This window comes from Aedes albopictus, chromosome 1, assembly GCF_035046485.1.
Source record: "Aedes albopictus strain Foshan chromosome 1, AalbF5, whole genome shotgun sequence".
Classification (NCBI taxonomy): Eukaryota; Metazoa; Arthropoda; class Insecta; order Diptera; family Culicidae; genus Aedes; species Aedes albopictus.
Window position 1 is genome coordinate 172,216,722 of NC_085136.1, and position 12,933 is coordinate 172,229,654.

Consider the following 12,933-nt stretch of genomic DNA (forward strand, 5'->3'; position numbering starts at 1 on the left):
ATGTGGGCATCAGTTCTTGATGTCCGCTCAGCAGTAGGGCGCGGGCGGGGTTGACCCTGCCCGCCTTCCGAGGACAAAGGGAGTGGCGAGGACCACTCGGGAAACTGGCAAAGCGCCAGCATGCTATCGTGATGGACTCTCCAGTGCGAGTCATCGATGTTCGTTGCTGCTAGGCTACGGCAGCTAACCTTGAGGGTGCGATATGCACTAGCCCCTCTCTGAAGCAATACCTTCTTGGTGGTTCCGGAGAGACGTAGGGTTTGGCGACCATAGGAATGTGTTTTAGTGGGTCGAGGAGAGAGTAGTCCTGGCTTCTACCGGCATTGTAGAAGACGGCCTCATCCCCACACTACCCTAACCTTCCTGTTAGGGTGTCTGATGAGCAGATTTATCCCCCTATGGTTTAGAAGAAAAAAAAAAATATATATATACAGTCTCTATTCGACACTTTTCACTACCTTCATTTCGGGCCGCAGTCGGGTGTCAGCTTGCATTGTTACATACATGCGCTACCTTTACTCTTACACACACAACGAACGGTAAGACGAGGATCAATAAACATAAAAAAAGGTTCAAATCAATGTCGTCCAACACAATGACATTTGCCTAATTCTAGCTTTTTGCATGGAATCCAGCCAATTCCGATTATGAATGTTAATATTAGTTTATTCTTGCATGTTGAAATAAATACGACACACATATGGCCCACACAGCCAGTCTTGTTAGAGATCACATTCATTTGAACCTTTTCGTCGATATTCGGCCTCCGTTGTCTCCAACATTCGCCACACAAGCAATCAAACTACTATACGAAACAAAAATGTCAAACGAATGCATTTCACCACGATAGCGTCTTCGGGAGACGGTACGGCTTTTATTATTCCTGTCTTCTTCCATAATGAGAGCTGTGTTGGCCAAATGTGTGTCGTATTCAATGCAACATGCAAGAATAAACTAATACTAACATTCATAATCGAAATTGACTGCAAATCTATGCGAAAAGCTTTAATTAGACAAATGTCATCGTGTCAGACGATAATGACTTGACGCTTTCTTATGTTTATTGAACTTCGTTCCACCGCTTCTTCTTCTTCTTCTTCTTCTTTATGGCTCGACGTTCGCATTGGAACTTAGCCTGCCTCACTTCAACTTAGTGTTCTTAGAGCATATCCACAGTTGTTCATTGATGGGCTTTCTTTGCCTGCCATTGCATGAATTTGTAAATTGTGTGGCAAGTACAATGATATACTATGCCCAGGGAGTCGAGAAAATTTTCCCGACCGCGGGAATCGAACTCGCCGTCTCCGGATTGGCGATCCGTAGCCTTAACCACTAGGCTTACTGGAGACCCTCCGCTTCCACCGCTCGTGTTGTGTATAAAAGGTAACGGTAGCGCGCGAATGTAACAAAGCAAGCTGACACCCGACTTCGGCAACGAAATGAAGGTAGTGAAAAGTGTCGAATGTTTACAAGACTACACACAACTCATCGTGGAAGACGACAGGAATAACAACAGGTGTACCGTCTCCCGAAGCCGCAATCGTGATCAAGTGCATTCGTTTGACATTTTTGTTTCGTACGGTAGATTGATTGCTTGTGTTTCGAATTTCGGAGACAAAGGCAGCCGAATATCGACTAAACGGTATCAATGACTGTGATCTCTAACAAGACTGGCAACGTCAATGAACGATAATATATTATCCGTTGCAAGAAAAATTATCGCGCAGAGCTATTCGATAACGCTAAGAAATGCCCCCAGTAGGCCACCCCTTATTTTGCAAAAATTGGAAATGTTATAAGTTCGTTGTTGGAAAATGATCATTTTAGCTCAGAATTGATCGTGTCAAAATTTGAAGTCCGTATCTCAACGCAAAGTGGTCCCTCAAAAGGTCTAAAGTTGTCAAAAAGTGTATGGGACTAAAAAACTACTCTACTAAAACCGGTGATTTTAGGGACCTAAAAGGCCAAAAATGTGCTTAGAATTGCGATATCTCTACTCGTTTTCAAGTTATTAAGCAAAATAGGGTAGGTTTCCTCAGGGTTATGAAAAAATGGCCAAACTGCTGATTTTTCAGCCGTTTTTTGTCAATAACATAGAAACGAGTAGAGATATCGTAATTCTAAGCACATTTTTGGCCAATCAGGGTCCTAAAATCACCGGTTTTAGTAGAATAACGTATTTTTTCCTCGAAAAAAATTTCATGTTAGATTTCTGGAAATATCAAACATACAATTACCACATGATTGAATGTTTATGAAGACAAATCTACCATTCTAATCCGTTATCATATTGAATTTAACTGTGGTTAAGTATTCTATTAGTTATGAGACTTTGTCGAAGGTACTGGGCTAGATATCTATATGTTTAAGAAAATGAACACTACGCTTATTTAACAGACAGCACTCATGAAGTTTTCTGTCCTTTTGTGACATTTAGAATTTCTATTTTAATTGAGAGTGTTGCCTCTCAAAAAGATCAAAATATTTTTAATTTCTATATGCCATCATTTGATGTCAAAGAAAAGCATTGATGTAGCATACACTCGTCACAATCACTACAAAAGGAAACCATTGCACGCGTACCGATCGTGGACTAACTTTGATAATACTTAACTGAATGTTTTCTTTCTTTTTTTGATTAGTTTATTCTCCGATTTCAGTATACACCCACCCAGGACCATCAGCCGGCTATCCGGACGCGATGAGCTACATGATGGACGGCCAAGCACAGATGATGCATCGACCACCAGGAGATCCCACTTTTCACCAAGGATACCATTATCCACCAGCGGAGTATTATCCTCACCATCTGTAATAAACGGCAGCTATTTAAGGTTTGATGGATAATTATTCCCCAACATCAACATTATTTATGTTATTCTCTTCTTGATTCCAGTGTTTACTTTAGTTAATTGTGTAAAGAAACCTATCTCGCACACATCACATACGATTAAATAAACGAAGGAAATCCAGAGGCGACCGCTTCCCAGTGAACATTATTACTCTATTTATACAATGACAAACAATGTGGCCATCTAGAAGAACCAAAAAGTTAGGCAACATACATGCAAAGAATGTTGTTCAAAAGTAGTTCAATATCATCATCTTCGAAGCAACACAAGAAACCAACAAAACGGATAAGTGCAACGATTTCGGCGTCTGGGAAAAGAGTGTAGAAAATCATACCCGCTTCACCCATCACCTCCCCTGAAACATACCGAGGATCAACGAATCACATCAAGGATCATCGTCTGGCATGCCTACAAGTCCATCTATTCAGTGAACCCTACGCAACTATTTATTTTGTGGGTTTTGATACGATTCAATGCTTCCGAAGCGTTATTTCGTCTTAAAATGCTTTTTTTGTATACTTACAATATCAACCAAACACTTATCTTAGTACCCTACCGAATATTTATTTGTTATGTTTATGTAAATATCTTCCAATACGTCACTGCATAAAACGCATCATGTAACGTTTCACAACATCAGCAGAACAATTATTTATAAAAAAAAAAACAGCTAGTAGGTTTCTCGAGCGGCAGCATTGTAAACTTCATTTTTTGAATTTTGCAAATGAATTAATCGTTGAGAAATGTGATTCATCTGTATCACACACGAAAAACAAACACGAATTTCTCACAATCAACACCCTCATTATATAGTTCAAGCTATTTTTTTAGCGTTCGGCACGTAAAAAAAAATAAAATGCAATACATGTAGATAAGTGTATGTGTAAGGGTACCCAGGAAGCCACCAATAAACATAAATTATTTGGTAAAACCGAAACCGACTGAAAAGATAGAGAACAAAGGATTCATTGAAATATGAACTTCTTGTGCAAGCAAATAATACAAAAAAAAATAATAATACCGATTAGTAAATCTACTTGAAAATGTGTATATAAATAAAATGAGTATCAAACACATGCACATACGTTCTTTGAAATGGGACAACATTAAAAATTGTCTTGCATCATAAGGATTGCTTTCTACATTTTTAGATTCATTACGAAGTCAGACAAGAGTCTCTTTCGTTAAGAGCAAAATATCTAGGTATGTACATTTCCGGCAAATGTATTATAAGAAATCTACATATTGAAATTAATTTCAACTTATAAATCTCCTTGAATGAGTATACAACTATCTCACATCCTTCAGAATAAGCGGAATAGCACTACAGTTCAATGAATACATTACATGCAAGTTCTGTTTACCTATTCACCACAATTAGTCCTGATCCACGCTTTAACGGGAAAACTTCCTATCTTTTTTCTCGTAAACTATAGGTGCTTAATTTATTCAGGGAAGTTGTTTGCAATAAACTGCTGCATATTTTCCCAAAAAATCTTTATAAAGGACAGACTTGTAAGAATCCAAAAATGACCGCCACAATGGCCGACTTTGGTACCTTCTCACGATTTTGAGGGCACAAATCTCTTCGTAAACAAAACCAGCGCACCTGAGCTTTTTATTTTAAGCTTGTTACAAGTGAGCAAGCACAGAATAATGAAACGCAGAGTTGATTAATGCTAGTATCTTGAGATTTGTGCATCTGAAGTTCTGATGCACTGTTGAAACGGTTATTCCAGCCGTTTGTCCTTAAGGTGGCCCTCGTTTTAAATCAAATCAAAAATAAAACTTTTTAATTTGATACCATATGCAAATCAGTTTTTCAGCAACACTGTATTATGTGGAACTACTTTTTCGAAGACACTTTTTATCTAGCACCTAATTCGAACGTTGTTCTAGTGCTTGCATAGCCAGTATTGAAAAGCATCCTGGAAATACTAAAACTACTTCAGATATTTTATTGTCATCATTGAAATTTGCAGCATATCAGGAATGATGTGATACAAATATTAAAACGCCAGGCCCACTGTTCTAGCACCTAATTCGAAAGTTGTCGGTAAATTTTTACCTTCACAGTTTTACCCTATACCGTGCCATGCCCTAGTACCGTGTGCCTCCTAATACCGTGTATTTGACAAAAAACTCAAATATTTTACTAAGTGTATTATTTTTTAAAATTGAATAACTAGTTCAATCATTAGCATATTAAACCTTCTCAAGTTAGGCGTGATAAATTTGGCACATATTTACAAAAACATGCAATTAAAAATATTTTCAGAATGTAAGTGCAAAGTACCAATACACGGTATTAGGGCATGGTTACTTTTGTGTTCCAAATACCGTGTTTCGTCTAAAACATGCAAACTGAAAATATTATTGATACTTTTTACTTTATGAATCAATTGCACAAACCTCTAGGCAACGTTTGACGCACAGGTTCTTTTAAGAATGAACTTAGTATGATTGATATAGTGATGATTCAAAGGACCACCAATGTATGCGGGTCACAAACACGGTATTAGGAACAATGCTATGTTTTACAATTTTGATTTTAATAATGGATTAAACATTTGGAATTCCATTAATCATATTTATTCTACATAATACACATACTAAGCAATAATATTGCGTTTGAAAAATCAAGAAACATGAATTATTGATTTTTACAGGGCTCTTTGAAGTGAACAGCATCCTTAAGGTCACGGTATTAGGGCATGGCACGGTATATAGCCTTTTTTCGAGTGATTTTTCTCCCCTTCAGAAGATTTGAAGCACGAATAATGTCGCATTTTTTTCTGGACGTTGCATTTTTCTAGTTGAAATTCAAATGTTACGGTCAATTTCAACTCAAAAAACAATAAAGTCTTAAAATGACTATATCACAGACAAACAGATGTAACACTCTTTAAAACAGCTTGGCACGTGCATTTAACTATCAATTCAAATTTCCTTTGATTTGCGTGATCCTTCCATTAGAGACGCTAGTGTTCGATCGCTTCGACATTTGCCGGTGTACACGTTGCTGAATGATGCAAACGAAAGTTACAGGCGATTTGTGTAGTAGTGTGCGTGCTAGACAAACGTCAAATCAACATCCATCATGGCACAGTGTCTCGCGTGGTTTGTCCAACAGGTGGCAGTGTGCTCATGAAAAAGACACTGGTCAAAAGTTTTTGATGAATTTGCTCTAAGAGTTACGTCTGTTTGTCTGTGACTATATCATTTGATACAGTAAGAAAATTTTCTAGCTCACGTATGAGGCAAAATTTGAAGCGTAAATTGCGGAAACGTTATTTTTTTTTTATTTGAAATCGACTCCAAAGATCCTCTTAACATCCTAAACCAAACTACATATAATTCTTATAATTTACAGGATAGAGTCAAACTATCTCTGGAAAAAAAAATGAATGTTATATAACATGCCTTTATTTTTTCCATACAAGAGTTTATTGTAAAACGTAAAACAAAAGCTCGAAATTGGTCTGATGGAATCGTAAAAATGCTTGTCTAGTGGAAAGTATCTATATATATAAAAATGCAGTGGCATACGTGGGACCGCGCATAACTTGCGAATGGAAGGTTCGATTTTGATCATCTTTGTTTTGTTCTGTCAATTTTCACCCAAGGAAGGTTTATGAGGCAAAAAACATGAAAAAATGAAAGTTTTTGAAAAATGATCTTCCATACGTTTTGTGAACGGGGACTTGGTCTTGGATAGAAACTTGAAACGTCAAAAAACGCAGTAGGCAAGACAAAGTTTGCCGGGTACAGCTAGTTTTAAATAAAAATTCTTGACATGGTAAACTTTTCCCAGAAGAAATATTCGTAGCGATTATGCGCTATGGTGATAGCTATTCTTCCTACCAAAATAATTTTCAATAAACTAGAGCTTAAGTGTGTTTCGACATTCAAAGTAAAAACAATATGAAAAGCGTTAACGAATCAGCTTAACTTATTTACTTTACAGGTGATTTTAACGTACCGTCGTGCGGGGCTTCTTTTTACACTTCTTAGCGATTTTTCAACTTCATGTCATTATAATTCCCAGAGTAGTGAAAGAATTTCCACATTTTTTACATATAATAATCAAGAGTATATGTTTAAGATGTACACTCATTGCACAATTATGGCTCACTCAAGAAACAATCATTTCATAATATGTAACGTTTTTTTTTATTTATATTTTACATTCTCTTCATTGGAACTCCTTTTTATTGTTTTATATAAAAATCTGCTTGTAAAATTCACTTTAAGCGGTGAAAATTACTGAAATGTTGGTGAATAATGGAAACCACAATTATGGGTCAAAATTGGCTGTGTAACAATTATGGGTCAATTTGTTGCCTATTATGGGTCACTCAAGAGGAATCGGCTAAACAATAATGTTTTGTCTATTTTTTTTAATTAATGGTCACTTATTCTAGATAGACCAACTATAGTAGAATCTAAAACTAGTCTCAAACCTTTTAACGAAGCGTGTTTTCATGATTTGGAATCATTTTTTCAAAATTGGGACTAAATCTCCAACACAACCACTGATAAACGCCTAAAAGTATGCAATGCCCATGTACGCAGTACTGTCAATATTATGCTGCACAAAAAGTGACCCATAATTGTGTGATTTTCGGTGTTCCTTGTCACAATAATGAGACATTTAAATTTTGCCTGAAATAAGATTTATTTTTTTTTATTCCATGTCGGGTATTTCCATCACTGCGACCAGTTTTTTGATCTATTGTGACATATGCCTCTGACAAGTTTTATTATAGCTAATGTATATCAAAATGACGTACCACTGTTGTAAGTGATCGCCATCGTTTGATCAATAGCATTAACCCAGCACGGTTCGACATTTCGAATGAACTGCACTACCGTACTGGGTGTTGTTCTCCAAATGTCAGAGGGTTCTAACAGCCCTTTGACGAAGAACTTACGTCTTGTTGTAAAGAGTACCGGACAGTGGCACAGTAGATGTTCCGAGACTTCTTTATCTGTGCCGCAAAAGCGACACATATCATCTTGAAGTTTTCCCATAAGCTTCAAGTGATATCGGCTCGGACAATGACCTGTTATAAGCCCAGTATATACGCTAAGATCTTTTTCGGAAAGATCCAGTATTTTGCAAGTCTTAGAAACATTTGGAATGATAAATCGCCTTGCTTGCCTTGCTATACAAGTGTTTTTCCAATTGTTTGTCACTTTCGAATGTTCTCTTTTTAATTAGCTTTAATTAGCTGCAGTCACATGAATTTCTTTCCTACACTTAGAACGTAAATTATACCTTTGTTCTGGTGACGATACCATTTCGCACTTGAAAATCACTAAAGCTCACCTTTACGGAGCTTACGAAAGCAGCGCACGCACTTTCTGATGTTCACAATCGAAGCGTTATTTTGACAAATGGTTTTACACCGAACAAAAAAATATTGAAAATATGTATGTTTTTACGTATAAGCCCGTATGCGATACGTATAGTGGCACAAAACAAATCAACTCATCAACGAAGAATGATAATGGCTAACAAAAGCTTGCAATTAATTAGTATTTATCTATTAAAGTGGAAAGTGACTGTGTGACCCATAATTGTGCAATGAGTGTATGCAAAATTTGAACTTAATTCACCAATAAACAAAAAAGTTGTTCATACACCCATCGGACACATCTCATATAGAACCGGATGTTTTTAACTATAGCAAAACTGCATTTAAAATTCAAGGGATATTTAGAAAACTACTTTGTACCATCACTGTAGTATACTATATCATACATGATTTCAAAAAATATATGCGGTTTTAGATGGTTCTGTGTTACCATAGGTATTATAAACAGCGTGATATTGTAATATAGACAGCCATCAGCCAAAGGGACCATCAATCAATTATTTAGGTGAAACGGTCATTCATAATGTAACAAGGGGTGGCCGAAATGTTTGGGATGGACACCTTTTTTTTCTCTGAAAAAAAGTTCAACATGCTGTAACTTTTCATAAAGTGCATCGAAAAATCTCAAATTTTGACTGTTTGTGCCTATTACATGTGCAGCTCGATTGGTTAATCGTTGGCGAAGTTAGAACCGTTCTGGTAAAACGCTATTTTTAAAGAACTAATTTTTGAACTGTCATATCTCGGAAACCAGTGAACCAAATTGAATGAAATTTTTAACTTTTTTTTAACAATATATCCATACTTGATACGGCGTTGTAAAATGTAATATTTTCTCACGACGAAGAAAGTTATACCGGTTTGACATTTTTACCCATATAGGGAAAATAAGTCAAATTCACAATACCACACAAAAATTACTAAATATGTTCTTCCTTCAATCCAAATAGGCTCTATTAAATCTCATAAGAGGTAGAAAATCTTTGGATATCAAAACCTCAAATTTAATGGCATTGATGTAAAAAATTTACATCTTTTCAAGAAAGATCCAAAAGTGTCAATCCATGATAACTTTTTTCAACGTTCAAAAAGTACCCATGTTTTAATAACTTATGGAGCATTAATAAATTGTTGATAAACGTTCAAAATCCAGAACGGTTCTAGCTTCGCGAAAGATTAACCAATCGAGCTCAAATTTGTACCAATGATGCACATATAATTTTAGATTGTTGATGCACTCTATGAAAAGTTACAGCATTTTGAATATGTTTGTGAAAGTTAAAAGAAGTTGCCTATCCCAAACATTTTGGCCACCCCCTGTATAACGATACAAATATTCGATTGCATATAGTACGTTGAAACACCTTGAATGAATTGATCAACCCTTTGAAATTTTTGGAACAATGCTTACAGAACAAATGTTCTGATACGTGATATATATTTTTGGTTTATTTGATGTTTTTTTCGCATCCTGACAAGCAATAAAGGGTCTGCTTGGAAAACAATTTCAACCAAGTGAAGGGGAAAATGGGAATAATTGCTGACCAAAGTCTACGGTCCATACAATTTTATTTTTTTTTTGTATGAACAATCTTGCGTGGGCCCACAAATACAAAACCAGACCGCGTCCTGGTGCATATGTTACGCTGTGTTGTTAGGTACACTTGTGGTAATAGTTTTGCATTGTAAACAAGCATTTATAACGCACCTAAGCTGAAAATGAGCCTCATCATTTATTTGCGTCGGAATTTGTAAATCTTTACAACGGGTAATACTAGTTTGAAAAATCTTCTGCAACTAGGAAAAACTGATAAACAATGTTAAAGCACCTATCCTGAAAGTTTCACATGTAGGAAACATTGTCTAGTAATCTGATAAAATTGGCACGTCGACATATGGAGTGCAAGTCTGTTAATTGAACGAGGTTGCATCGAGGAATATGGACATAAAGAGATATCGATATAAAGAGACTGCGGCATGAAAAGAAGTAATATGTATGCAGAACGAAGCAATCCACGAAATTATATCAAGAAGGATAAAGATATCAAGACGTAGAACATCGAGATGAGGAGATTTAACTGTTGTTTTGTCTAATTAGTCTAATAAGGCTATTGAAGTTGAAAGTTTAGAGCTAAATTTATTAAATGTCTTCTTATATCGAATATACCTGAATGGCCAGAGCAATCGTTGTATAATAACCAAGTTGCAAAATATTTCTCTTTAATTTCCAGCTAGCATATTTTAACCAATAGTGGACCACTAAAATTTGTTCTCATCGTATGATTGAATTGACTTTAGGTGCCAATGATTGCGTAACATGTTACATACCTTTCCGACATATTGCATATAATAATTACCCAACAGTACCTTAATTTGCAATAATTTGTTGACATGTAACATTGCAAACGTATCTTATCTAAAATATCTAAAAGTTTGTCCTAAAAGAACATTTTTCATTTTGGGGTCATATTAACTACTGTATAAAGTCTGAAGATCATATTTGCTATTTTTATATGTACTACTATATATATTTATGACATTATTGATAGCTTAGACCCTGCTTTCTCATCTATCGTAGAACGAAGAGCACGTATTGCGATGATGATACTGTGGTTCGTCAGTTATTCAGTGGAGAAATCCATTATTTGTGACCGCGGGTATGTTATCCAGTTATCCGTTTCGTCTAAGTATTTGACCCTTCGAATAACGGTTTTGCCGGATAGAGGAAAAGTTGCTTGAGGCGTTGGATTAAAATTGAACCCACAACCTTCGGAAAAAATTATATAAATTCTGTTGTCACTCGATAGTAGATTATTTTCCTTACCAATATCATGAATACCATAATACCAAGGCTTGCCTCGATATTCTAGGAGAAATCAATCGGATGTAAGTAACGTAATTGTAAAAAGTTACTGATTAACGGTAAATAACGAGGTAAATATGATGTTGGGAACTTAGTAAAAATATATAAAACTGAACTTAATGAAAATAATACTGAGCTGGAACCGAGGCTGGGACATCAGAGTCTTAGTGTGAAGCTTGGAGATTTATGACCAAATATTTCGTTACATTGAATCGGCTACCTGATCAACAAACTTGACTAAATGGTGGATTGAAACTAGTAATGAGCACACTTTGGTATAGGTTTCAAACATTATTAAGGATTTACCGGCTACTTATATTGCATCGGTCACTTAAGTAGCCGTTCCAAAGTAGCCGTTTTATAAAAAGAGGGATTTAAAAGTGAGCTTTAACATTTTTAATAAATGCGTGATTCCACGTTGCCACCAGCTACTCAATGATATTCATTTTTTGACAATTCAATTCTTTTTAATATGAAAACGGCTACTTTGGAACGGCTACTTAAGTGACTGGTGGAATACAAGTTTACTCAGATTCAAACAGAGAATTCGGGAATTCATTGCATGTGTGTATTTATTTCGCTGTCACTTTTAAGTTGAAAATAATTTCAATGATCCATTCTACGAGACGTTTCGGGTCAGCTGATCGCTCATTTCATAAATGAAAATTTAGAGGTCGCGTCGTAGCCCGTGAGTGTTAATATCAATATCAACACTGTTGTCGTTTCGTAAAATAGACTATCTAGGGTACGAGTGCCATCAGTAATCTCACGCTCCCATTTTCATCCTATCCGAGAACAAGCGATTACGACACCGAATGATTCCGTTCTTTTGTGTTTCATGCGTGCTCACTTCTAACAAAAAATACAAAAATAAGAAACAAAACAAACAGCACTTCATTCCTTTGTTTTTAGTAGGATGAAAATGGGAGCCACATGCTTAAAAAGGGAACCAATACCCTACATGAATTCTACATTAGATGGTAGAAAATTTCAACAAATTTCAGGATAAACGTCTGGAACGACTGAAACGATAAACTTCAGGAACGACTGCCTTTGCCTTGCCTATCCAAAACTGTCAGAATGATCTGGGAACAGTCAAACCGTGTAATGAAGGATTTGAATAAGTCGCACGATTTTTTTACACTTTCCAACAGTAGGCTGAATGTGTACTTCATGATAGGTCAGCATTTGTAATAGTAATGTTTTGGTTTGGATTCGAAATCGGAATTTGATTGATTTTTTTAATGAAAGTAAGATTGTTGATTTTTTAAATTTATTTAAGGCTCAAGAATTCGTCATCATTTTTCGGAAAATAAAAAGCAGTTTTCTCGCTGCAAAACAAAACAAGGATCATGAAAATATATTCACTGCACTATATTTATCATGTGGAGTACAGTGAATATATTTTCATAGCAAAAACTTTTGTTTTGATCGAAAAAACTGCTTTCAAATGTTTGATGATGACGATGATTTCAATGACGAAAAGTTCAACGTTAAACTTGTCAAGATGAAGTTATTGTCTAAATCTTTAACTTTGCTGGTTCCATTGCAACAAAAAATCTATCGAATTTAATTCTATGGATTTTGGCACACTCTATAACAAGTGTTCGATTACTAATCCATGTATATTGTTTAAAAATGTTGGACTAGTGGAGGCATGGGGTGTTGAAGCGTCATAAAATATTGCCCCAAATTGTAAAAAAAAATCTACGTGACCGTTTCATCTCAGTTGTTAACCATTTATTGACAATTTATTATTTTGTTTACTTTCCAAAGCTTCGTTGCCGAAAATATAGATTGTGTTTCCAATCTGTCAAAGTAGAAAATAATACAAACA

General features: G+C 35.7%; 1 protein-coding gene across 3 annotated transcripts in view; it reads left to right on the top strand.

The window, feature by feature from the left end:
• The window catches only part of LOC109405285 (homeobox protein homothorax), a 534,195-nt gene extending 524,842 nt beyond the window's left edge, over positions 1-9,353 (top strand). For 2 of the 3 annotated variants that reach the window (XM_062850402.1, XM_062850504.1), the window contains 2 exons: positions 2,643-2,834; positions 2,897-9,353. In XM_062850402.1, coding sequence (XP_062706386.1) covers positions 2,643-2,815 — 173 coding nt within the window. In that variant the 3' untranslated portion in view covers positions 2,816-2,834; positions 2,897-9,353. The remainder of the gene's footprint in view (positions 1-2,642; positions 2,835-2,896) is intronic. The other variant, XM_062850455.1, reaches the window with a different exon arrangement.
• Positions 9,354-12,933: the final 3,580 nt, after the last annotated feature.